General features: G+C 37.4%; 2 protein-coding genes across 2 annotated transcripts; both read right to left on the bottom strand.

Annotated features, from left to right (window-relative positions):
- Positions 1 to 1732: 1732 nt before the first annotated feature.
- On the bottom strand, positions 1733 to 5089 carry LOC145889918 (uncharacterized). Its single transcript, XM_082980968.1, has 10 exons — positions 5028 to 5089; positions 4829 to 4951; positions 4518 to 4616; positions 3993 to 4232; positions 3676 to 3783; positions 3156 to 3278; positions 2763 to 2837; positions 2273 to 2518; positions 1923 to 2018; positions 1733 to 1863 (listed from the first exon to the last, which is right to left on the bottom strand). The coding sequence occupies exons 1-10, from the start codon at positions 5080 to 5082 to the stop codon at positions 1733 to 1735; spliced, it is 1296 nt and encodes a 431-aa protein (XP_082837094.1). The 5' UTR covers positions 5083 to 5089.
- Positions 5090 to 10771: 5682 nt separating this feature from the next.
- Positions 10772 to 15150, bottom strand: LOC145889917 (uncharacterized). The gene is made up of 10 exons (XM_082980966.1): positions 15096 to 15150; positions 14770 to 14826; positions 14619 to 14712; positions 14273 to 14463; positions 13595 to 13718; positions 13162 to 13358; positions 12200 to 12861; positions 11758 to 11989; positions 11054 to 11560; positions 10772 to 10932 (listed from the first exon to the last, which is right to left on the bottom strand). Exons 1-10 carry the CDS (start codon positions 15148 to 15150, stop codon positions 10772 to 10774), a joined length of 2280 nt encoding a protein of 759 aa, XP_082837092.1.
- Positions 15151 to 25893: the final 10743 nt, after the last annotated feature.

Here is a 25893-nt window from a genome sequence, read left to right as displayed (position 1 = left end):
AAATATATTAAAAAAAAAACAGGAAACATCGTCTTTCTGGAATGTTGATGCATCTTTTTTTTCTAGTTTTAATCCATCATGTGGGATCACTTGCTCGCTAGACAACCTCTTATAGAAAACGCAGTTTTTTGTGGAAGCATCTTTATTACGTGCATCAGACGACGAGAAGCAAAGCACAGAAAGGTTGAGTACACTGCAAATAGGCTATTGTACAGAAGCGCAGAAGAATTTGCAAACGCACCAAAGTGCTGTCAGTAAGCAGAGATCATCTACGGAACATTCTGGTGACAACTTTTCCACTTTTGATATTCTGCTTTCCACTCCTTGTAGATTTCTCGGTATTCCCTTAAAATACAAACTACATAAACCACACATAATACAAAAAATATGTATGAAAAACACATCTATACATCATGTATATTTAAATTTATGCAGTATAAATTATAAATATAAAGAATATATAAATAACGCAACAAAAATAAATTAAATATAAAATATAAACCAAAGCATTGGAAACCAATCGAAGATAAACAATTATTTGGTTGTTCAGTGCAAAGATAAAATGCACACTTATTTTTATTGTACAACACCTTTCAGATTTTCCAGAAGTAAATAGTTACCTTGCAGTGGGATTGTCATTGCAGTCTTCAGGTGGTCGCTGGGAGGTTTGAGGAGTTGCGGTGGTGGAAGGTTGGTAGGTTGTGGTGCTGGTTGTGGTGCTCATTGTTGGGCTGGTTGTGGTGCTCATTGTTGGGCTGGTTGTGGTGCTCATTGTTGGGCTGGTTGTGGTGCTCATTGTTGAGCTGGTTGTGGTGCTCATTGTTGGGCTGGTTGTGGTGCTCATTGTTGAGCTGGTTGTGGTGCTCATTGTTGGGCTGCTTGTGGTGCTCATTGTTGGGCTGCTTGTGGTGCGCATTGTTGGGCTGGTTGTGGTGCTCATTGTTGGGCTGGTTGTGGTGCTCATTGTTGGACTGGTTGTGGTGCTCATTGTTGGGCTGCTTGTGGTTACTCCTGTGGAAGTTTCAGCATTACTTATTAACTAACTATTACTCTATACTTTGTGCGGAACAGTTAAGAGTGTTCCGTTGTACAATTGCCAACAACTAAGAGCATGTGGTCATCGAAAAGAATTTGTCATTGTAGTTTGAATAACTTACTATTGTGCATATGGGATAAAAATATGACATGAAGAGCTTTCCTTATATTGGGATGTTACCATATGTGTTGCAAATTATATTCCGATATAGTATTACCTGTGTAAACACTTATATTGTGGGTGGCGTTTGTTCCTCTGCCTGCAACAGTGATCAAGTAGTGTGTGTTGGGTTGTAAGTTGCCGAAAGCTGAACGTTTGTTGTGTAAATTGTTGTAACTTGTAACTAACGTTCCATTCCTCCACAGACTGACTTTATAGATGAAATTGAGATATGCGCGAACATTTCTGGACCAAGAAATGCTGACGAAGACTGACCCCTGATCAACAATCCTTACTGTTATACCCGGGTCCCCTGTGAAAATAAGGTTCAGATGACATACAATAAAGTTAAACCTATCTGTGTATTTTTTGTGCACCTGGACATTCATTTCTGTCATAGCAATGACAAAGGCCACCGTATTCGGTTCTTGCACAGATCCCTTTGTATCCACAATTCGAAACAGCAGTGGATTGACATATTCCTGAAAATGGAGGAGAAAAACTATTTTTTGTTGAAAATCGCGACCATTTATTTTTTTACTGACCAACACACATCGTCCCATCGCCAAAGAAGCCTAAGTTACATGAACATTTATAACTTCCCTCTGTGTTGGTACACACTGCCTCGGGATGGCAGTTGTGCAAGTTCTGCGTGCATTCATCAATATCTAAACAGAATGTAATCCTGCTAACAGACATATTTTTTGTGTAATGATTTAAAACTTACCGACGCAAAGTACGTTTTCAAGGCGAAATCCTGGACCGCAACCAATGCTAGTAATCGTGGACGTTGTTTGTAAAACAGTAGGAGATTCATCAGGTTCTATATACGTGTTAGATATGAATTTTCACATTGAGCCATAACTAACAAAATACATATGCTTCGATGAATCTTTGATTTTTTGGTAAACATTTTAGATGTTACTTTTCTGCAGCTTTGAGGATTTTTAGACAAATTAAATAACCTAACACGATTTTAGACAAAAAAAGTGACATCTAAAAAAAACCTAACACGATTTTTTGGAATCGTTGGTGCATTGCGCTTTTTTTTACAATTCAGGAGTTTAACAAACCTACCAGTTTGAACTATAATGCTTGCTTTTGCCGAACCAATCTGATTATGAACCACCACAGTCAAGTTATATGTCGTAGATGGTTTGAGAAACGAAAATCCAGCCTCTCCATCTATATGCTGAGCATAGGACACGTCTCCACCCGTTAAAAACGCATTGCTGTAAATCACTCTAGTGCGATTCCAGGCAAAACTTAGGCCTGTGGTTGATCTCCATACAAGTCTCAGGTTTAAAATTGTTGGCGGAATCGCTAAAAAAAATCAACCCATGTGTGTAAAATTTGTCATTGTTCAAACCACACGAACAACAAGATGGTAATTCAGGAGCGCAATTAATAGTTTCAGATATATTCCATAGAGTAAAAATTGAAAATAGAGTATTTAGTGTTATCGAGTTAATACAGTTTTTGCAAAATGTAAACGTGTTTGCATTCTTAAATGTTTTTCTAAATCTCTTTAGAAAGGCAAAGTCTAGCAAGTAACTGGAGAACTTACAATATGTAGCCGTAGAAAAGCCGTAATATGTTGAACAGTCTCTTCCATTCCAACACCCATCTCCACCACAGTGTCCTGTCATTCAATATGCTTAATCAAAAACATTTTCAAAGACACAAACATATCTATCATAAACTATTTAATGTTTCACCTTCATATGTTCATAAATCCTTTTGTGAGACAACGTGTTACATAGGAACATAACTCAGGAATTTAAAAAACTTTAAGAGAAGCAATATAACCCACGTATCTGCTACAATCATCATAAGAGTGATTGTATTTGCAACTGAAGCGTCAGCAAATGAATTTCTTAGCAGTTACATGGACTATATTGTTTGTCTAAGCGAAACTTAATTCAGCACAGAACCATCACAAACTGAGGCGTAGGAATACTTATGCAAGTAAATCCATCCCCGACGTAGCAATCGTTGCAGGTACAAGTGAAGTTTCCTTCAGTGTTGTTACAGTGAGCGTTTGCGCTGCACGAACTTGAGTTATTTGTGCATTCATCCAAATCTATTAGTAAAAAAGACCCCGTCATCAGTCTTGTCTCGTTTCTCCAACTTGACAGCACCATTCAATGTAATGCAAGCCCAAAGCTAAGGGAAAAGCAATTTCTATTTTATCAAGTTGATATATGGAGCAATGTGTATTTGCATCAACTATCTAACACCACTTTTATCGTGAATTGTGGCGACCGAACTGCAGTGTTCGCCTGTGCATCGAAGCGTGCTATTGTATTTTTCTTGTGTCGCGGTATTGCCGCCTGATATACTCGTGTTTTTGTGTTGCTCGCGCTATTTTGACTCTTCGCGATTCTCGCAATAAAGCATCAACCGCTTTAGCAAAATGTGTAAATTATTCACTGCGTAATGTCAACAGTACGAAGAGGATAAAATAGTATGATACTTACCAATACATGTGGAACCAGATCGTACATAGCCAGGACAGCAGCTTGTTGGTGTGTTGGTGCATGGTGGGGACGTGGGAGGCGTCGTGGTCGGATAAGATGGTTCTGGGACTTAACATAAAATGCCAGTTCTCAGTGTAACGTATATTTATTATATTTGTAACCTTGTGTCGCCCAAAATAATGGTCAAAGTATACGTTCTGATGACAAACAATCTTTATTATTGTGCAAAAAATATCATTTGTAATCAATTGTGTGACGAATAAAACATCATTACGCTCATATCAGTATGTTTTGAAAAAAAAATCAAATAAACTTACGTGTTCTTACAGGAATCACAGATGTGGTTGAGACGAGATTATTAGATACAGAAAACGTTATGTTATATTCCGTATCTGGTTGCAGATACAGGAATCCAGCTACTTTTGTGCCGTACGAGTGGTAATAAACCGTCCCAGATATTGTTGGTGAGACCCAAATAGCGTTACTCGCCTCCCAGGCAATAAACAAACTGTTGCAAGTTCTCCACAAAACCTTTGTGCTTTGTACAACCGGTGGGTCTGAAAATATACGCTGTTATTGCATTTTCATTGGGAATCGTTTATTTTAAAATTTTTATGGCTGTTCTTTTTAGTACATAAACACAACGCTATCATTTGGCAATTGCAGTGAGAGCGAATTTTGAACGAATTACTACGTTATTGTGTGTTTAGAGTATCCCAATGAAATAACGTAGTGTTTATACGTTACGGATACCCGTTGAACGTAGTTTGAACAAAATCATATTCTTTATTTCCGTTTTGCCATCGTATGCCATCAACATATATTACACAACTTAATCTTACCGGAAGGACATCCAACAGTGGTTGAAGATATTCGGCAAAAACAAGTGTAACCATTCAATCCTTCGGCGCAGCGACCAGGACAAGAGTCGTTACAATAACCTAACAGACAAAAGTTGAGTCAATAACACAACACCCACTGAGAAAGACTGTTATCCAACTACGAAAAAAAATAATTAAAGTTGCAACTAAACTCTGTAAGTGAGCGTGGAAGACAGGTTTTAATATTAAAAATGTTGTTTCGATTTATTTAATTCACAATAACTAAAGTGATTCAAAATGCGTTGAGATAGTTTACAGAAACGATGACTTACCTCTGCAATCGAAACCGTCGCCTACAAACCAATCTTTGCACTTACAAGTGTAACCACCGATGATGTTGGTGCAGTTAGCTTCAACGTGGCAGGCATGCGTTCCAAGCGCGCATTCGTCAACATCTTGAAACAAAAAAACGTTTTAAAATCACGCTATCAGTATTTCATCTAAAACTTTGAACATTAGTAATATACTTACCTTGACCTTGAGCATGTGCGAGAGCAGTAATTAGAAAAACGCATAGACTCAACATGTTTCCTTGCTGATGCCGAAAACAAACTTACATCTAACACAACTGTCGCATTGCAGCCCTTTTTATTTCCCTTGCAAACGAGCACGGGAATGAAAAAATTCTATTACTGTAAATAACATAGTGGAGAACCCCGCAACCTCCATTGTAGAATTCCGACCAAGCCACGGTCGTGTTTTGTGATCCGGGTGTCTGGGTTTTGTGCTTCTAGTCACGAAAGGTCATATGAAATTAAATTTGCAATACTTCCAACAGAAGCCGCAAGAACTGCCAGCAAAAGTATTCGGTTTCGATTCGGTTAAATTCCTGGGGAGACAAGTGTCTCGTTCGCGTCACCAGAGACGATTGTTCGATGTCTGCGGGAGAAAGTGTTGTTAATGTTTTCCCCTGTGCCTTAGGCTATGTTGGAAATGTTTTCGTTTAGGAACAATACCAATACATTGCGGATTAATGTTATTACACTTTATATTTACAATTTCTTCATCACTAAGTAAGTATATGTTTTTGGTTTTGCTACTGTTTCAAAATAATGTCGTGTCCTTCCTATCTTTTTCCAAATGTGTTGCATTATTTTGTGCAGTAATAATGTAGAAATTATTAGTATTATTATGGCAGTACTACCTACATACATGCATGCGGTTAGTTGATCAGTTTGGGCCGTCACGTTGATTGTTGATTGTAAAATCCTACATAGGCACACATTCCGCTCCATGACCTGTTAGAAATTTTTCGGAATATAAATAGAATTTTGGGCGCCTGACGTGAGAACCTTCATTGTTTTTTCGGCACCCATTCCGTTTTGTTTCTTTTGTGTATTGTTCATCGGCGTAGCTGTTTTTTTAGGCAAAATACACATTGGTTTGATTTGACTTAACATTTATCTTAATGGTTTCAGAAAATAACTAAGGCGAAACGTGAAGTAAGTTGGCAATTCATTGGTGTCATTCGTACGGAGACGTTATTTACTGACGTCATTATTGATTTCCAAATTTTCTAAGGTCAGTGTTTGGCAACAATAATAAAATCAGCCGAGTCATTTATCGAGTGAAAAAAAAATTTACGGTATTTTGGTAACGAGTAACCTAGGTTCGAATCCCGGTGCTTTATAGGCTACAGAAGGCAGTATTATTTGAGACGAAAATAGATTAACTTCTCCTGTGGGGTCACATGCCTAATAAAATAAGCTTTGCTAAATTAATATTTCTATGTTTTTCGAAGTTTGAGCAAAACGAAAGTTAAAATCACTTTTTACTGAACAGTCACTGATTTTCTCTTTTACGATTCCGACCATAATAAAGCGACCCTGTCGTTGAACTCTACAAGGTACATTTATAGATTGTTAATTTATATTTGGGCTTTACTTCTTTAAATCATGTTTATCATTTCCTCAAAATTAACTATCTTTGTACTATTTCCGGAAATTATACATATAACATATAAGGCACAAACAAATCTAGAATATACGGGTATTACCGATTGTAAGCAACAACTGTCGTGGTCTTTGTAAAGTATTCTGCTGTATTTGTTCAGTCATTGATAACACAATGGTTTGCAGAAGCAGTTTATTATGTAGATCGCATGACATAAAGCAAAAAAAGACAACTGCTGTGGGCTTTGTATTGTCAGTGCGAAATCGATGAGTACACTGCAAATACGCTATTGTACAGAAGGGCAGAAGAATTTACAAATCGCACCAAAGTGCTGTCAGTAAGCAGAGATCATCTACGGAATATTCTGGTAACAACTTTTCCACTTTTGATATTCTGCTTTCCACTTTTCCACTAGGGCTAAAATATAACAAAACCTATTAGTTACATCAAAGGGGTTGGGTATAAAACACACATTCGTTATTTGAAAGTTAAAAAGCAATATTTTCTATTTGAAATTAAAGAAACACAAATTTATGGGATCCATATTTCAGCAAACAATACAACAAATTCATGAAAAGCACAGTCCATATTTGAAATCATTTAAAATAACAAACGTAATGATGCTAAATGACTTTTCATTTTTCACATATAACAGAAACTAACAGGTGGCACCTAACTGTAAACGTTCGCACAAATTTCTATGTTTCAAAGCATGTCGATCCGGCTTTGTCTTGTTGTTTTAGCACGTACGCAGTAAAACACAAGCAAATCATTTGTCAAAAACCAATGAAAGTGGGTTATGTAAATACAAGTGATGAACAAACAACATTTCTAGTTGCTTTAATTGTTGCGTTGTCTGTCTCTGCAGCAATGGCAACCGATGCGAGCAAGAATATGTTTTCTAATCGCCTTATTCATGACGCTGTAGAGCAGAAAAACGAAGAATCCTTGCAAACCATTCACTACACTGTGGATGTACATGAATACCTCGTTTGTGATCTCGTTTCCAATGCCTGTAAAACCGGAAATGTTTACAATCATCTCGAAACTTACTTCGTATAATTCTGATTACCAGAAAAAAAACCAACGCCCAAGTTCCTCCCAGGGTGATGTAAAGAAGGAAAAATGATTTTGCAGAATTCAAGACATTGGTGTAGTCAGGCTCCTGTCCTCTTCTCTTGATTCTCGAAGACTTCAACATTATGTAGGATGTTTTTATTGCAATGATCAGGTTGATGAGAAGGACGAGAGCAAGAGGAGCGATGACGGTGAAGTAGAAAATGGGAGTGTTTGGAGCCAACCAACATCGATCGTACTTGTGAATTGGTGATGATTGGTTTTGATATGTGTGGCATTGTTGGTAGAATGTTTGTGGTTGAATATAGAGACCGCGTACATAAAACCTACGGAAGCTCCAAGACCAACAACTGCAGCAGGTATCATCCATCCGATGGCCATTGACGTAACAAGTAGTTTGAACGAGGAAATGAATTGGAATTCGATAGGGTTTGATATTGACATGAACAGACGTATTCCATCCGCAAGAAACCACATACCTTTACAAATCAACAATGTGTATTTGCGTCGTAATTGCAACCGCAGGAAATTTCAACATTGTATAAGAGTTTAATCTCACCCGATGATATCAAGAAATAGTGAGTGGCAACTGTAAGGGCCACGCATGGCTGATCATACATGACGACACGGTCGTGTATCAGGCTGGAAATGTGAAGCAGAAGAGAGAAATGATAAAGGGAGAATGATAAACTGATTTGAACCGGAACTCGATCTCCACTGCGGTTGAAAAGGACAAGGGTTGCAACAGTGAGCAGTAGAGAAAAGACGGATGTAGATTATGTGACGTGGTTGTTATCTGAAAATAAATTTGGTATTTGTTTCTAATTTCCAACTGCATAGCGGGATATTTTTACTAACCTTTACACCGTATAGGAGAATTACGTGTTTGACAGCCATAAGGATGGTGAAAATAGAGAGGTGGTTACATTTGCACGTGACACGGCCCGTTGTCTCATTACTGGAGGTGACGCAGCCACGATCAGAAAACCTTTTTGTTTCAGGATCAAGAAAAAAACACATTGGTTGCAATGATATCTTTGTTTGATTTTTGGTTTTCTTTCCTTCCTCCACAACCATTCGACACGCGGAATTTATTGAAGATGATTGGACGTCATACGTGAGGTTGCCTGGCAACCGCCGTACTTCTTCGGAGTTATTTAATGGTTGGCACCAACCGACAACGACTAAGTAAGTTGTGTTCACAGGGGCTATGGGAATAATTTGTGAGAGTTTTGATGAATTTTGTAGCAAGGTCGTGGGTGTTGTGGTTCGGTTGTTTTTAAATTCAAATACTGCAACAATAATAAGGGTACAAGTATTTGTGTTTAGCGTGAATTTGACGTGAGTTGAACCGAGGTGTAGACTGGATATGTAATAGCTCATGTTTTGATCCACGAATTGGATACTTAGATAAGAATTCCCAAGTTAGTTAAATCCCTGATGCGATGAATTTGTAATTCTGCCATTAAAATTATTGATTGTTCACATTTTCGTTCTTCGCATTGTTGGTTTGTGTTTGTTTGCGCTGCAACAAATAACATAGTGTTAACTGCAGACAGATGGCCACTGTCTCGACCTAAAAGGTCTCATCAGTGCAGCTGGTGTGACTTTCAGACGACTTTGCTGACCAAACAGCCAAGCAAATACTTCCACTTTGCAATGACTATACAATCACCTTCCCCCGTTGGGAACCAACCTAGGTGCAACCTTACGGAGAAAACAAGGCGGAAACACTATGGCCAAGCAAAGCTCAACAAATAGTGGCCCCGTGCCACAATAATCATATGATCAGGCCCCGTGCCACAATAATCATATGATAAGCAAAGTGGATCCAATAATATGAATTATGTAAGCTGCAGACAAATGGCCAGTGTTTTGACGTAGAAGGTCTCATCAGTGCAGCACCAGCTACACAATTCATATTATTGGCTCCACTTTGCTTATCAAAAATATAACATGCAAAATTTTTTATTCAAATAATGTTTAATAGAATACGAACTTATACATAACAAAGAAAACGCCATGACGTCGACATTCCAAGCAACATAACTACAAGTTTATAAAGTATGAAAAAAGACCCCTTGTATTAGATATGATGTTGTAGGTGGTTTTGTTATTGTTAACATGGTTTCCTGCTTGAAGTTATGATACGTATCTTACATGTACAGTGTGAAGGTCGCCGCAGACGAAACGTCTTAAAATACAGTACGTTCATGCCAGAAGAGCAGTACATTTTTAATTGCAATATGCCTGGCAGCAACAGGAATTTCATAGTGTGAAGGTAATTGATTATTAATAATACAAAACGAACTATTGTCGTGAAGTAAAACCAGTGAAACAAAAACATGTTTACGATCTGGGCAGCATTTCGTGGAAATCTGTCTACAGACCTTACAGACTAGGTCCAAACCCGCGCAAAAGCGGTTCCAATAAAACTAAAATCACGACGCAATTGTGAAAAATTCCAACCTTTATTTGTTTCGATTAATTTTGTTTAAACTTATAGGCACGAAACCAATGAGCATCACGCAGGCAACTTGCCACATAAAGTAATTTGTCTGAAGAAAACTTGTCTCCGTTTATTTGACAAAAATTGCGAAAGAAACCTCACATATACTTAATCAAGTCAAAGATGTCACACGGCAAAGATAAACCAACCGCAGTATGAACAACTGCGATACAAATGAAATTAAGGCAATTGAATTTTTTACATACACAGGCACAAAAATAAATAAAAACAATTATGGTAAAATAGGAAGTGAAAATTATTACCAAAGCACTGTAGCATGGCTTTTCAAAAAGAAGCACATTTTTGCATCAATCACTTATTTTTCAATAACTTGTGTTGAAAAATTTTACAATTATCAAAGATAAACTAAACTAAATTCCATTATTCAGTGATTTACACTTTAAGCGGCTTGAACACTACTCGCGTACGAGAGCTACAAGAACCCATTAGTTGCATAAGATTCGTGGCCAGGATAACCCGGGTTCAAATCCCGGTGTGGTAAAGAAGAGTATAAGCAAGGTACGGGTTACAAAATCACATTCGTTTTATGAAAGCTGGTAAGCATACAAATATTTGGAAACAAAAGTGTTTGGACACATCATCAAGATACTTGTGCTGTTATTAATATGACGTTGCAAATGGGAATTACTAAGCGGTTTCTGTTTTCTGTCTGTTGAGGATACAGCAAAAGAAAAATCAAAGAGTTTCCTTTGTAAGTTTCAATGAAGTGTTTGTTTTAGTGGATGCTGAACTGAATGCTGGAAAAAGTTGTTCCAACTGCTTCTCTTACTTCCACCGACATAACGCAATATACGAGAAATATAAAGAATCCTTGCAACCCATTCACTGCCAAGTTGGTGTACATGAAAAACACGTTGCTTTCAGTTGACCCAATACCTGTAAAGCAAAATGTTGGTTTTCAATATTCACAGTTCTTCAAATCTAGAAGTAGAAATTCGGAATTCGTTAGTGGTAAAATCTTATGTAAATCGAAAATGATCCATCATTAAATAATTACCTACGAAAATTCCAATCTCTAAAGGAATTCCTGTGACTGGGATCAACAGAAGCATCATCTTTGCCACGTGAGCCACCTCTGGTAGCATCATACGCTTCAGGACCTCGGCGTTTGACATTCGATGCGCAGGTCGTGGTTTCCTGCACCTTAGACGGAGACTGAATACTGCCACGTGGATCAAGACCAACAAGTTGACTGCGGCACAGAAGCAAATCGGACCAATCACCGTCCAGTAGAAGAGATGTGACTGATGGTTGAGGAAGCAGCGACGTGTGTACTCGTACTTTGCCGTTTGAAAGCCTGCTTGGTAGACAACACTCGGTGTGAGGTAAGGAGGCAAAAATATGAAAACTAGGAGAGCTGTGACGGTCACGATGATAACGGGAATTCCCCAACCGACCACCAATCTTCCCACGTTGATTTGGAAACTCTTGATGGCGGAAAATTGAAGGGCCTTGCTTGATGTTTTCATAGCAAGTGTCAGGCCTTCCACCAACATCCAGAACACTGTCAAAATGGGTTGTTATTGAACATTGTGAAAATTGTGTGGAAGAAAATAAGCCCATGCCAAATTGAACACTACATTTAATATATGTACAGATAAATTACAATTGAATCCTAAGTATATTTGAATCAACTGATTGGTCTAACGCTATAGACTGTTCAGACGAGAAAGACAGCATACGTTTACGTCATAATTTCACCTGAAGCCAGCAGGAAGTAATGCAAGCATACAGCCAGCACCTCACACAGCTGTGGGTTCAACACTGCGGCTTCGTGAGTCAGATTAAATGCATGGAAGAGAAGAAGGGCGAGCGCCAGGTTGATTTGGATGAAAGTGCGGTCGTTGAAAACTTTCTTGCGGACTTTGAAGATCGTAATGATGGTGATAATAAGAAAGAGGGACGATATTCCTCCAGTGATGTACGACATTATCTGTAAAATGCATGTAAACAATCTATAGAAGTTTACGTGATGGTTTACAATGTAGAATCAATTTTGATGGATTTTGCATTGTGCTTGCACATGATAAGAATATCGTAGTGAAAATATCCTTAATACAAACAACCTTTCCAAATTAACCTTCAGTTGAACATTCGGAATTGTTTACCGAAATGTGTTTGTGTCAATTTAAAATTTTCTGACCTTAACATGCGGTGGGAGGTAAACAGCATCAACTGCGAGGAGGATGCTGAAGATTGTTGTATGATTACACGAACAAGTCAACCTCGAATCGTTTAATGTCGCTGTTTTCTGGCAACCTTTGTTTGAAAAGCTCTGCGTTTCAAAATCGATAAAAGCACAAATCCACTCAAATATTTGAAACGAAACTTGGCTGTCGTTTGATATTTCATTAAACTTAGACATGATCTCTGATTGAAAACTCAGGTTGCTCGGGAATGCCATGGAGAAGTTCACCCCAGCCTGTGTTACAAGTCCTGTGTCCAAGTCACTTACTGTGATGGCGAGCAACGGAAGATCATTGAGGGCGAAGACCTCGGTGAAATTTGCGGTCGTTTTTACAGATGATTCGTTGATAAAAATTTTCTTTTCCTCCAAGCTTACATTTAGTAGAGTTAATGCGATGGCAAAGTCGGTTTGGTTTAAGAGTTTGTGTAGTTTTACTTCCACGGAATCGAATCGGAGGAACGGTTTTGCGTTTCCAGCCAACACTTCTGCAACTCGAAAAGCCTTAGCCATAGTTGATTCTGACTCGTAGGAAGAATTGGTTTGCTTTAAATCTCGGAGTAGGTCTAGATGTTTGTCTTCTAATTGTACCAGTTGTTTTTTCTTTCGGCATGATGAATCTAAAAAAAAGACGTAGCACAAAAACAACAGAACGTTTGTCACAATAAAACCTTCAACAACAGCAAAGTTTAAAATCCTAAAACTGCAAAGTCAAAACATTTAAGAAAAAACTGAAGATGTTTCTAACAATAAACTTGTGTGCGCCTAAGCTCGGGTTTCAGTACTGGGAAATGTTGCTATTAATAACGAAAGCATGTTTATGCTTTGCAGGATATCTGTTTTTACTTGGTGCAGGCGGATTCTAATTTTAGTCTGATAAATGTGTTAATTGCGCAACATTTGCTTTCTTGGTTTGCTACCTTCGCATGGTTTGCATTTGAACTTCACATCAATATACTTATGAGTGTGTTTACAAGGGTTGCCAAATATTCTATTGAATGCTCTCAGTTTGCATGATGACCTGTGATGACAAAATGCCTTGATTTTTTTAAATGAGTGATTCGCGTTGCAATTCATATTTTCCTTTGATCGCTGGCACTTCCTTTCGGAGCAATATCTACAAAAAGAAAGAGTTTTTGTGTTGTTTGTGACGCTAAAATGTAGGTGCCAACTAAACCATTAATTAACAACATCTAAGTCATTAAGTCTGTGTTTACATTGCTAGAGTATTTGCTATGTTGATACATTTGTGCAGTTATTTAAATACTTTCCATTATTTTACTCTAACGATTCCACGACCCTAAAAAGAAGGAATCTGCACCGGGTCTAAATGCAGGACACTGTTTTACGTACACTGTGTAGGGTTTCTTCCTTCCGTAGAAAGCAGATTCCACCTCAATAACCTTATCCTCTGAACAGAGAAGCATTTCTTTGCTGCCTTGACAAACTGATCGTAACAAAGCCTTTTTGTAAACTTCTTTAAGTACAAGTACAAAAAAATTAGCACAAAAACAATAATGATAGAAACATTTAAAACTCCTTTTTCGTTAATGGAACTGACAATGATACATGCAGTAAAATGAGCATCAAATTTCAATGTACACAGTCCAAAATTACTCACAAAGAATGGCAGACGATTAGTGTCAGTGCGAATTTATTAAAAAGTATACAATAATAATAATTCAGTTTCTGTGCATTGACATAGTACTGTGCCTATCGAGTAAGCCAAGCAATACACCCTATAATATGCCCTCACTGATGCAGTGACGTTTGGTTCCATTTCGCCAGCAGGTGTCATTCGTGTCACCGATATCTAGAAACAATTTCAAAGCAAACAAAATATTTTGAGTGTAATGCAATATATTAGAATTTTGAAAGTATGAAGTGACTTAAAGCCAGTTATTGTTTATCATCTCAAGTAAGAAGGTCAAAGTTTGCAGAAAGTCATGATGAACAAACTATATTAAGTGGAATTTTTTTAATTATAAATTTTTATATTATTAGTAAGCAATGTTTTCAAATTAATCATACTTGTATTTCTAGCGCAAGTATAATCAACTTCGATATATTTAGCGGTTCCTTCACAAGGACCGTTGTCAGAAAGAAAGTCACTTTCCGACAGAGTACATTGTGTTCTGTTGTTACAAAGTGTTTTCAGTTTTTGCTCAGATCCTTGTTGTTCGCAGTTTTTGTCTTTATAAAGGGATGTTGAATTACAAACCCTGAAATAAAACCAGAGGAAACGCATTGGTTCTTACAGCTACAGACAATTATACAAGTTGTTGCGAGGTGAATACTGTTCGACTTTTGTCATCTGGTTTTGTTGAAAAAATGTTTCAAAATCAAAATTTATCTGACTAAATTAAATTACACTTACTTTGAGTATGGACGTTTCCGTCCGTAGAAACCAGAATTTACTTTGATTCTGGTATCACTGGGACATGTTATCTGTAGAGACGAGTTTGTACAAACTAAAAACACAAAAATTTAACATTTAAGAATTGCATGACCAACCATGCATAAATTACCACGACACAAACGGTCACAATCTCGTTCTCTGCATTGTTGGTTTGTGCCTGCATACACTGCAACAAAAATATTGCAAGTGTCACTTTTAGTGATTATTTGAATGTTAAATAGAACAAGAATTCATACATAAAAAAATGCATACTGCAGTTAAGTTATAGAGACAAAAACGTTTTCTTGCAGTCCAAGCTATGACAAACGTTTTTACAGTTTATTAGTCCTTGAACATGAACTGCGTTGAATCCTAAAGGTCGAACTTATTGGATTTGAAAAAGTCATTTTTTGCACACATTTTTGTGTTGAATAATTTACATCATCGTAATCGCACCTTGAACCAAACTTGCAAGGATAATGACACATGTTATTGTGACAAGTAGCTTCATATGTTGATTTTGCATCAGCGAGGGCAACAAATCTACTTCAACCTAAAAGTTTCCTTGCAAGTGATGACAATGATAAAAAATACTGACTGAACCTTCCTGCATTGGTTATCGATCCTTCGCCTTACTGCAGCAAAGCACTGGTGCCTATTTTTTACCTGTTTCCAAATGCTTGACACAATAGCATATCGATTTCAACAACACGAAAACACGCTGACGTCAATTTTTGGAGCAATCATACCGAGAATTAACATTACCTATGCAAACCATGTTATCTGGTACTGGCGCTATATTTCGTTTGAGTGAGAGCATCGATTCTGCTTGGGATGCAAGAAAATTTAACAACAAAACCCTAGTACGTTTTAGTCGCAAATTCCACTTAAATCATGGATTTCCACACATACTTGAAGATACACTACGTTGTTGAATATACTGTGTATGTTTCGTATATGTAACAGGCTAACTACGTATGTACTTGGTCGCAACATTGCTTGTATAAATGGAAATAAACAAACAAACTTTAAATTGAAAATGATGAAAAAATTGTCAATGTGATTAGTAAATCAAAACTGGATCAAAAAACCAAAGGCCATTTTTGGTAAATGGAGAAACTGATGATGCCGTTTTAGGCGAAATATATTTTTCTCTCAATAAATCGATCTGAGCTGTCTACAGATCGCTGTGTTGGGATTTTAATACATTATTATGATGGAAAATTGTGCTTGAAAAAGTAAAAGCATTTATAGTTGTTGCAACCAATTACCTTCCAGCGGCACTGCGCCTGCGATCCTATGCAAGACAGTGAATTTTTATGGGATATTCACAAATAAGTGTCTTCCTCGATAACCCTGTTGTTTTATCGATACTCGTGTTAATTTGATTGTGCTTAAAAATCGTTCAAGTTTACTGGATTTGTATCATTAATGACCAGCAGTATCTTTTTAGCGAAATCTCCACGTCCTTGGTTTGTTGAAAAGGTTTATCTTCTGCCAGTTCATTTTCGCGTTTGAGCTACTGCTGTAAGTAGCCTACATTATTTTAATATATGTTATGAAGATAAAAAACAAATCAAAACACTATTTCCTGTTTTTTTGCCATGTAACGCAACCGTGATCAACCTGTTACGTCAAAGTTTGGAATAATCCTACCGAGAATAAACACCACCCATGGAAACAAAACATGTTATCAGGTACTGCCTTCGTTGGTAGATGATATTCGTGTTGTTTAAACCGATTGTGCTTGGGATGTAGGGGAATTTAACACCTGTGTTAATCAATAACAAATATTCTGTCTTCAGGATTTTAATCACAAAAACAAATAATAATCTTAAAAAGACTAACAACAAACCCCTAACAACTGTTATAAAAAATATTTTAGCAGACGTTACGATTATTACTGCATCATTAGCATCGCTACCCATTAATACCAGTCATTACTCTATCCGTTATTACAGAACTGGTGCCGTTTTGATCTATAATGTCATGGAAGTAACGGTAGGAATCCATCTATTTTCATCTAAAGATGTACTTAGAAGTACTTGATAAAGAAGTCACGAAACGCCATGACGTCGACATTCCAAGCACCATCACTACAAAAAAACGAACTATTGTCATGATAACATCGTTTGTGCAAAATCTCCGTTCAAATCTGCCTATAATCCTGATCCAATAAAACTAAAATCACGACGCAAATATGAAAACATCCGAACTTTTATTGTTCCGATTAATTTTTAAACTTATAGGCACGAAACCAAAGAGCATCACGTGAGCAACTTGCCACATCAAGTAATTTGTCAAAAGAAAACCTGTCTCCGTTTATTTGTCAAAAATTTCGAAAGAAACTTCTCATGTGCAAATCAAGTCAAAAATTCACACGGCAAAGATAAACCAAGCGCAGTATGAACAACTGCGATACAAATGAAATTAAGGCGATTGAATTTATTACATACACAGGCACAAAAATAAATAAAAAACAAATCTGGTAAAATAGGAAGTGAAAATTTAGCATGGCTTTTTACATTGAATCACACTTTTGCATAAATCACTTATTTTTCAATGACTTATGTAGTAAAATTTTACAATTATTAAAGATTGTAAAATTTTACTAAACTAAATTCCATTATTTAGTGATTTACACTTTAAGTGGTTTGGACACTACTCGTGTACGAGAGCTACAAGAACCCAATAGTTGCATAAGATTCGTGGCCAGGATATCCCGTGTTCAAATCCCGGTGTGGTAAAGAAGAGTATAAGCAAGGTATGGGCTACAAAAAAACATTCGTTTTCTGAAAGCTGATAAGCATACAATATTTGGAAAAAGTGAAGTGTTTGGACACATCATCAAGATACTTGTGCTGTTATTAATATGACTTTGCAAATGGGAATTATTAAGCGGTTTCTGTTTTCTGTCTGTTGAGGATACAGTAATAGAAAAATCTAAGAGTTTCCTTTGTAAGTTTCAATGAAGTGTTTGTTTTAGTGGATGCTGAACTGAATGCTGGAAAAAGTTGTTCCAACTGCTTCTCTTACTTCCACCGACATAACGCAATATACGAGAAATATAAAGAATCCTTGCAACCCATTCACTGCCAAGTTGGTGTACATGAAAAACACGTTGCTTTCAGTTGACCCAATACCTGTAAAGCAAAATGTTGGTTTTCGATATTCACAGTTCTCAAATCTAGAAGTAGAAATTTGGAATTCGTTAGTGGTAAAATCTCATGAAAATCGAAAATGATCCAAAATTTAATAATTACCTATGAACATTCCAATCACTAAAGGAATTCCTGTGACTGGGATCAACAGAAGCATCATCTTTGCCACGTGAGCCACCTCTGGTAGCATCATACGCTTCAGGATCTCAGCGTTTGACATTCGATGCGCAGGTCGTGGTTTCCTGCACCTTAGACGGAGACTGAAGATAGCCACGTGGATCAAGACCAACAAGTTGACTGCGGCACAAAAGCAAATCGGACCAATCACCGTCCAGTAGAAGAGATGTGATTGATGGTTGAGGAAGCAGCGACGTGTGTACTCGTACTTTGCCGTTTGAAAGCCTGCTTGGTAGACAACACTCGGTGTGAGGTAAGGAGGCAAAAATATGAAACCTAGGAGAGCTGTGACAGCCACGATGATAACGGGAATTCCCCAACCGACCACCAATCTTCCTACGTTGATTTGAAAACTCTTGATGGCGGAAAATTGAAGGGCCTTGCTTGATGTTTTCATAGCAAGTGTCAGGCCTTCCACCAACATCCAGAACACTGTGAAAATGGGTTGTTATTGAACATTGTGGAAATTGTGTATAAGCTGCAGACAGATGGCCACTGTTTCGACCTAAAAGGTGTCTGCAGCTTATACACAATTCATATTATTGGCTCCACTTTGCTTATTGTAGAAATTATGTGGAGGAAAATAAGTCCATGCCAAATTGAACAATGCATTTAATATATGTACTGATAAATTAGAAAAGAATCCTAAGTATATTTGAATCAACTGCTTGGTCTAACGCTATAGACTGTTCAGACGAGAAAGACAGCATACGTTTACGTCATAATTTCACCTGAAGACAGCAGGAAGTAATGCAAGCATACAGCCAGCACCTCACACAGCTGTGCGTTCAACACTGCGGCTTCGTGAGTCAGATTAAATGCATGGAAGAGAAGAAGGGCGAGCGCCAGGTTGATTTGGATGAAAGTGCGGTCGTTGAAAACTTTCTTGCGGACTTTGAAGATCGTAATGATGGTGATGATGAGGAAGAAGGACGATATTCCTCCAGTGATGTACGACATTATCTGTAAAATGCATGTAAAAAATCTATGGAAGTTTTCGTGATGGTTTACAATGTAGAATCAATTTTGATGGATTTTGCATTGTGCTTGCACATGATAAGAATATCGTAGCGAAAACCATCCTTAATACACACAACCTTTCCAAATTAATCTTCAGTTGAACATTCGGAACTGTTTACCGAAATGTGTTTGTGACAAATTAAAATTTTCTGACCTTAACATGTGGTGGTAGGTAAACAGCATCAACAGCGAGGAGGATGCTGAAGATTGTTGTATGATTACACGAACACGTCAACCTCGAATCGTTTAAAGTCGCTGTTTTCTGGCAACCTTCGTTTGAAAAGCTCTGAGTATCAAAATCGATAAAAGCACAAATCCACTCAAACTTGTGAAACGAAACTTGGCTGGCGTTTGATATTTCATTAAACTTAGACATGATCTCTGATTGAAAACTCAAGTTGCTCGGGAATGCCATGGAGAAGTTTATTCCAGCCTGTGTGACAAGTCCTGTGTCCAAGTCACTTACTGTGATGGCGAGCAACGGAAGATCATGGAGGGCGAAGACCTCGGTGAAATTTGCGGTCGTTATAAGGGATGATTCGTTGATAAAAATTTTCTTTTCTTCCAAGCTTACATTTAGTAGAGTAAATGCGATGGCAAAGTCGGTTTGGTTTAAGAGTTTGTGTAGATTTACTTCTACGGAATCGAATCGGAGGAACGGTATTTTGATTCCAGCCAACACATCTTCAACTCGAAAAGCCTTAGCCATAGTTGATTCTGACTCGTAGGAAGAATTGGTTTGCTTTAAATCTCGGAGTACGTCTAGATGTTGGTCTTCTAATTGTACCAGTTGTTTTTTCTTTCGGCATAATGAATCTAAAAAAAAGACGTAGCACAAAAACAACAAAACGTTTGTCATCTTTAACCCCTCAACAACAGCAAAGTTTGAAATCTTAAAACTGCAAAGTCAAAATAATTTCACAAAAAACTTAATATGTTTCTAAAAATAAATTTGTGTAGGCCTAAGCTCGGGTTTCAGTACTGGGAAACGTTGCTATTAAATAACGAATGCATATTTATGCTTTGCAGGATATCTGTTTTTACTTGGTGCAGGCGGATTCTAATTTTAGTCTGATAAATGTGTTGAATGTGCAACATTTACTGTCTTGATTTGTTACCTTTGCATGGTTTGCATTTGTACTTCACATCTATATACTTCTTAGTGTGTGCACAAGGGTTGCCAAATATTCTATTGAATGATCTCAGTTTGCATGATGATTTGTGTTGACAAATTGATTTGATTTTCTTATATGAGTGTTTTGCGTCACAATTCGTATCTTCCATGAATTGTCGGCACTTCCTTTCGGAGCAGTATCTACAAATGAAAGGGTTTTTGTATTGCTTGCAACACTAAAATTTAAGTGCCAACTTATCCTTTTATTAACAACATCTTATTTATTAGGAATGTGTTTACATTGCTAGAGTAATTTGTTTTTGTCTGGAACTGTTCTGCACTGGATAGGCTATGTTAATATATTTGCGAAGTTATTTAAATACTTTCCATTCTTTTACTCTAACGATCCCACGACTTCACGACCCTAAAAAGAACGAGTCTGCACGGGGTGTAAATGCCGGAAAATGTTTTACGTACACTGTGTAGGGTTCCTTCCTCCCGTAGAAAGCAGATTCCACCTTAATAACCTCATCCTCTGAACAGTCAAGTGTTTCTTCACTGCCTTGACAAACTGATCGTAACAAAGCCTTTTTGTAAACTTCTTGAGTACCAGTACAAAATTTAGTACAAAAACAATAATGTTGGAAACATTTAAAACTCTTTTTTTGATAATTATACTGCCAATGATACATGGAGTATAATGAGCATCAAATTTCAATTTGTACAGTCCAAAATTACACACAAAGAGAGGCAGATGATTAGCAACAGTGCGATTTTTATTAATTTAAAGTATACCATAACATTAATCCAATTTCTGTGCTCACCGATGCAGCGATGTTTGTTTCCATTTTGCCAGCAGGTGTCACTCGTGTCGCCGATATCTAGAAACAGTTGCAAAGAAAACAAAAGATTTTGAGTGGAATGCAATATATTTGGGTTTTTAATGAAGTGAAGCCAGTTATTGTTTATCATCTCAAGTAAAAACGTCAGAGGTTGCAGAAAGTCTTGATGAACAAACTATATTATGGGCAATTTTTTAATTACAAATTTTTATATTATTAGTTAGCAATGCTTTAAACTAAACTTACTTGTATTTCTAGCGCAAGTATAATTAACTTCGATATAATTAGTGGTTCCTTCACAAGGATCGTTGTCAAGAAGAAAGTCACTTTCCGACAGAGTACATTGTGTTTTGTTGTCACAAATTGTTTTCAGTTTTTCCCCAGATCCTGGTTGTTCGCAGTTTGTGTCTTCATCAGGAAATGTTGAATTACAAACCCTGGAATAGAACCAGAGGAAACGCATTGGTTCTTACAGCTACAGACTATTATACAAGTTATTGCGAGGTGAATACTGTTCGATTTTTGTCATCTGGTTATCTTGAAAACACGTTATTGCAGGAATCACAAGTAAATGGTCATTGTTGCCTGAACTAACAAAATCAAAATTTATCTGATTAACTTACATTACACTTACTCTGAGGATGGACGTTTCCGTCCGTAGAAACCAGAATTTATTTTGATTCTAGTACCATTGAGACATGTTATCTCTAGAGACGAGTGTTCACAAACTAAAAACACAAGACAACTAATTTTTCAGAATAGTATGACCAACCATGCATAAATTACCATGACACAAAATATCACAATCTCGTTCTTCGCATTGTTGGTTTGTGCCTGCAACAAAAATATTGCAAGTTATAGAGACATAAACGTTTTCTTGCGGTCTAAAGTATGACAAACGTTTTTGGTCATTGACCATGAACTGTATTGAATCCTAAGGTGAAACTTATTGGGTTTTAAAAAGCATTTTTTGCACATATTTTGTGTTGAATGATTTATTTTTCACTGTAATCGCACCTTGAACCAAACTTGCAAGGATAATGACACATGCTATTGTGACAAGTAGCTTCATATGTTAGTTTTGCACCAGCGGGAGCAACAAATCTACTTCAACCTAAAAGTTTTCTTGCAAGTGATGACAAACATAAAAAAATACTGACTGAACCTTCCTGCATTGGTTAACGATCCTTAGCCTTACTGCAGCAAAGCACTGGTGCCTATTTTTTACCTGTTTCCACATGCTTTACACAATAGCATATCGAGTGCAACAACAAGAAAACACGCTGGCGTCAATTTTTGGAGCAATCATACCGAGAATTAACATTACCTATGCCAGCAAACCATGCTATCAGGTACTGGCGCTATATTTCGGTTGAGTGAGAGCATCAATTCTGCTTGGGGTGCAAGGAAATTTAACAACAAATCCCTAGTGCGTCTTAATCGCAAATTCCACTTAAATCACGGATTTCCGCACATACTTTAAGATACACTATATGTTGTTGACTCCAAATATACAGTGTATTATTCCGTACATATAACAGGCCAACTGCGCATGTAGTTGGCCGCAACGTTGCTTGTATAAATGGAAAAAAAAAATTCAAATTATGGAAAATTTGCTTGTAAATGTAAAAGCCTTTAGTTGTTGCAACCAGTTACCTTGCAGCGACTGCGCCTGCGATCCTACGACCAACGGTGAATTTTTTGGGATATTCACCATTAAATGACTGTCTTCCTTGATAACCCTGTGGTTTTATCGATATTCGTGCCAATTTGATTGTGCTTTAAAACGGTTTGATTTTGCTAGATTTGTATCATTGATGAAGCGCAATTAGTAGCAAAACTTCGCTTCGCGTTTTTCGTTAGATTCAGTTAAATTCACTGCTGGCATTTGCTGTTCAGTTCGTGAGCGAAATCTCAGCCAGTTCATCTGCCAGTTCAGTTTTGCGCCATTTCAACATATTTTATGAAGGTCTTTTGCGCGATAATATACCTACGCTTACAATATTTGTCTGCGACGCTGTTCAAAAGAGAATCAGTTTCAGAAGATCTAAACAACATACACGCGTGTATACGGAGTATGCAAAAATCCGAAGCTTCTAATAATCCGGATGAGTTTGTCGGCCAAATCAAATCAGAAATAAGCAAAGTTTACTGTACAAGACCCTAGCATTAGCAGAGGATGTTAAAATATGGGCCGTGAGGACACTAAGCCTCTACTCAAACAGAACGACAAATGGCCTCTACACTTAGGTAGGATTTCAACAACAGTATGGAGAATTGACCTCTATTTGAAATACACCCGCCTAGCCAAAGGGAACCACAAGCAAAGCTTCCAAGGACGGTGCTTGGCAACAAAGATTAAGCCGCCCGAGCCATATCGCGTAGAAACCCTCATTGGTATTGTTGCCAAGAGTAACCCGGTTTCGAATCCCAACGCGGGATGTAAAGGGAAGTGCGTTCTGACGCGAAAATCTATAAAAATAACTGGAAACAATTTCTTCTGGAATGTTGTTGCAGCCTCTTTTCTAGTTTTAACCTATCATGTGGGATCACTTGCCCGCTAAACAACCTCTTATTTACAGAGAGCACAGTTTTTTGTGGAAGCAGTTCCACTTTTGATATTCTGTTTTCCACTCCTTGTAGGTTTCTCGGTATTCCCTTAAAATACAAACTACATAAACCACACATAATAAAAAAATATGAAACGAAACCAAATCCATACATCATATATATTTCAATATATATAAAAAACAAGCATTGAAAACCAATCGAAGATAAACAATTATTTGGTTGTTCAGTGCAAAGAGAAAATTCCAAGTTATTTTTAATGTACAACACCTGTCAACCACATTTTCCAGAAAGTACATAGTTACCTTACAGTGGGATTGTCAATACAGCCCACAGGTGGTCACTTATCGTTATACCCGGGTCCCCTGTGAAAACAAAGTTAAGGTGACATACAGTAAATTTGACAAGGTCTGCATAATTGTACACTTGTGCATCCGTTGCGGTAAAGGCAATAACAAAGACTGCCGTATTCGGTATGGCCACAGATCCCTTTGTATCCACAATACGTAATACCAGTGGATGGACAGATTCCTGAAAATGGTAGAGAAACTGGCTTTGTTGAAAATCGCAGCAGTTTATATCATATTTTACCGACCAATACACATCGTCCCATCGCCGAAGGAGTCTAAGTTACACGAACACTTATAGGTTCCCTCTGTGTTGGTACACACTGCCTCGGGATGGCAGTTGTGCAAGTTCTGTGAGCATTCGTCGATATCTAAACAACACATTTCCAGGCCTGTGCTGACACTTTTGCAGGATGATTCACAACTTACCGATGCAAAATGAGTTTTTGAGGCGAAATCCTGGACCACAACCGATGCTTGTAGTAGTGGTCGATGGTAAGACAGTGGGAGATTCAGCAGGTTTTATATACGTGTTAGGCATTACTTTTCACATTAGGCCATAAATAACAAAATATGAACGTTACCATGAACTGCTTCCAAGGATATTTTTATCTTGGTAACTAGGGCGAAGCGCGAAGTAAGTTGACAATTTATCGATGTCGTTCGTACGGGGTCGTTATTTGCTGACGTCATTATTCGTAGCCAAATCGAACGCCAGGCAAATTTTCCAAGGTCACTGATTGGCAACAATGATAAAATCACCCGAGTCACATCGAGTGGAAACATTGACGGTATTTTGGTCACGAATGACGAGGGTTCGAATTCCAGTGCGTTATACAAAAAAACAGTGTTATTTAAGGCGAAAATAGATTAACTTCTCCTGTGCGGTCACAAACATGCTTTTCTAAATTAATATTTCTATGTTTTTCGGACCTAACGAAAGTTGAAATCACTTTCTACTGAACAGTCACTGATTTTCTCTTTTTACGATTCCGACCATAGTGAAGCGACCGTGTCGTTGCATGGACTCTATAAGGTACATTAATATTTTGATAATTAATATTTTGGCTTCACTCCTTTAAATCGTGTTTACCATTTCCTCGAAATTAACTATCTTTGTACTAATTCCCGCTAATAATTCCCACAACATTCAGAAATCAATCTAGAATGTACTTAACGGGTATCACCGATTGATAGCAACAACTGTCGTTGTCTTTGTGAAGAATTCTGCTGTATTTGTTGATTCATAGAAAACACAATGTTTTGCAGAAGCAGTTTATTATGTGCATCTTATGACGCGAAGTAACAAAAAGCAAATACTGTGGGCTTTGTATTGTTAGTGCCAAATCGATTGGTATACTACAAATAAGCTATTGTACAGAAGCGCAGAAGAATTTACAAATCGCACCAAAGTGCTGTCAGCAAGCCGAGATCATCTACGGAACATTCTGGTAACAATTTTTCCACTTTCGATATTCTGCTTTCCACTCCTTGTAGGTTTCTCGGTATTCCTTTAAAATATTTTTTATTAAAAAATAAAAAGCACAAGCATTGGAAACCAATCGAAGATAAATAATTATTTGTTTGTTCAGCACAAAGAGAAAATTCCCACTTATGTTTAATGTACAACACCTGTCAACCAGATTTTCATAGTTACCTTGCAGTGGGATTGTCAATACAGTCCCCAGGTGGTCGCTGGGTGGTGTGCGGAGTTGTTGGTTGGGAGGTTTGATGGGTTGCGGTGGTGGAAGGTTGGTAGGTTGTTGTGCTCATTGTTGGGCTGTTTGTAGTTACTCCTGTGGATGTTTTAATATCATTTACTAACTAATTATTATTATTTTCTAGATGCAGAACCGTTAAGAGGTTTTTGTTGTGCAACAACTGACAAATTAGAATCGCCAAAATGAAATTGCCATCATTTATGTTTTAATTAATGTACTATTGTCTGAAGAACACCAAACTTTACATAAAGAGCTTTACTTTATTTGACGTTTTGCTATAAGTTTTGCAAATTATATTGCGATA

The sequence above is a fragment of the Ascidia mentula genome, chromosome 2 (assembly GCF_947561715.1).
Source record: "Ascidia mentula chromosome 2, kaAscMent1.1, whole genome shotgun sequence".
Classification (NCBI taxonomy): domain Eukaryota; kingdom Metazoa; phylum Chordata; class Ascidiacea; order Phlebobranchia; family Ascidiidae; genus Ascidia; species Ascidia mentula.
The sequence above is the reverse complement of the archived record's forward strand: the minus strand, read 5'-3'. Positions and strand labels throughout refer to the sequence as shown.

Excerpts from the sequence above, each read along its gene's own strand:
- LOC145889918 (XM_082980968.1), bottom strand. The coding sequence starts at position 5,082 with ATGTTGAGTCTATGCGTTTTTCTAATTACTGCTCTCGCACATGCTCAA. Across the intron at positions 2,519-2,762 it reads CTTTTCTACGGCTACATATT|CGATTCCGCCAACAATTTTA; the intron begins GTAAGTTCTCCA and ends GATTTTTTTTAG. Across the intron at positions 1,864-1,922 it reads TGAAAACGTACTTTGCGTCG|ATATTGATGAATGCACGCAG; the intron begins GTAAGTTTTAAA and ends CATTCTGTTTAG.
- LOC145889917 (XM_082980966.1), bottom strand. The coding sequence starts at position 15,150 with ATGAAGCTACTTGTCACAATAACATGTGTCATTATCCTTGCAAGTTTG. Across the intron at positions 13,359-13,594 it reads AGGAAGAAACCCTACACAGT|ATATTGCTCCGAAAGGAAGT; the intron begins GTACGTAAAACA and ends TTCTTTTTGTAG. Across the intron at positions 11,561-11,757 it reads TTACTTCCTGCTGGCTTCAG|TGTTCTGGATGTTGGTGGAA; the intron begins GTGAAATTATGA and ends CCATTTTGACAG.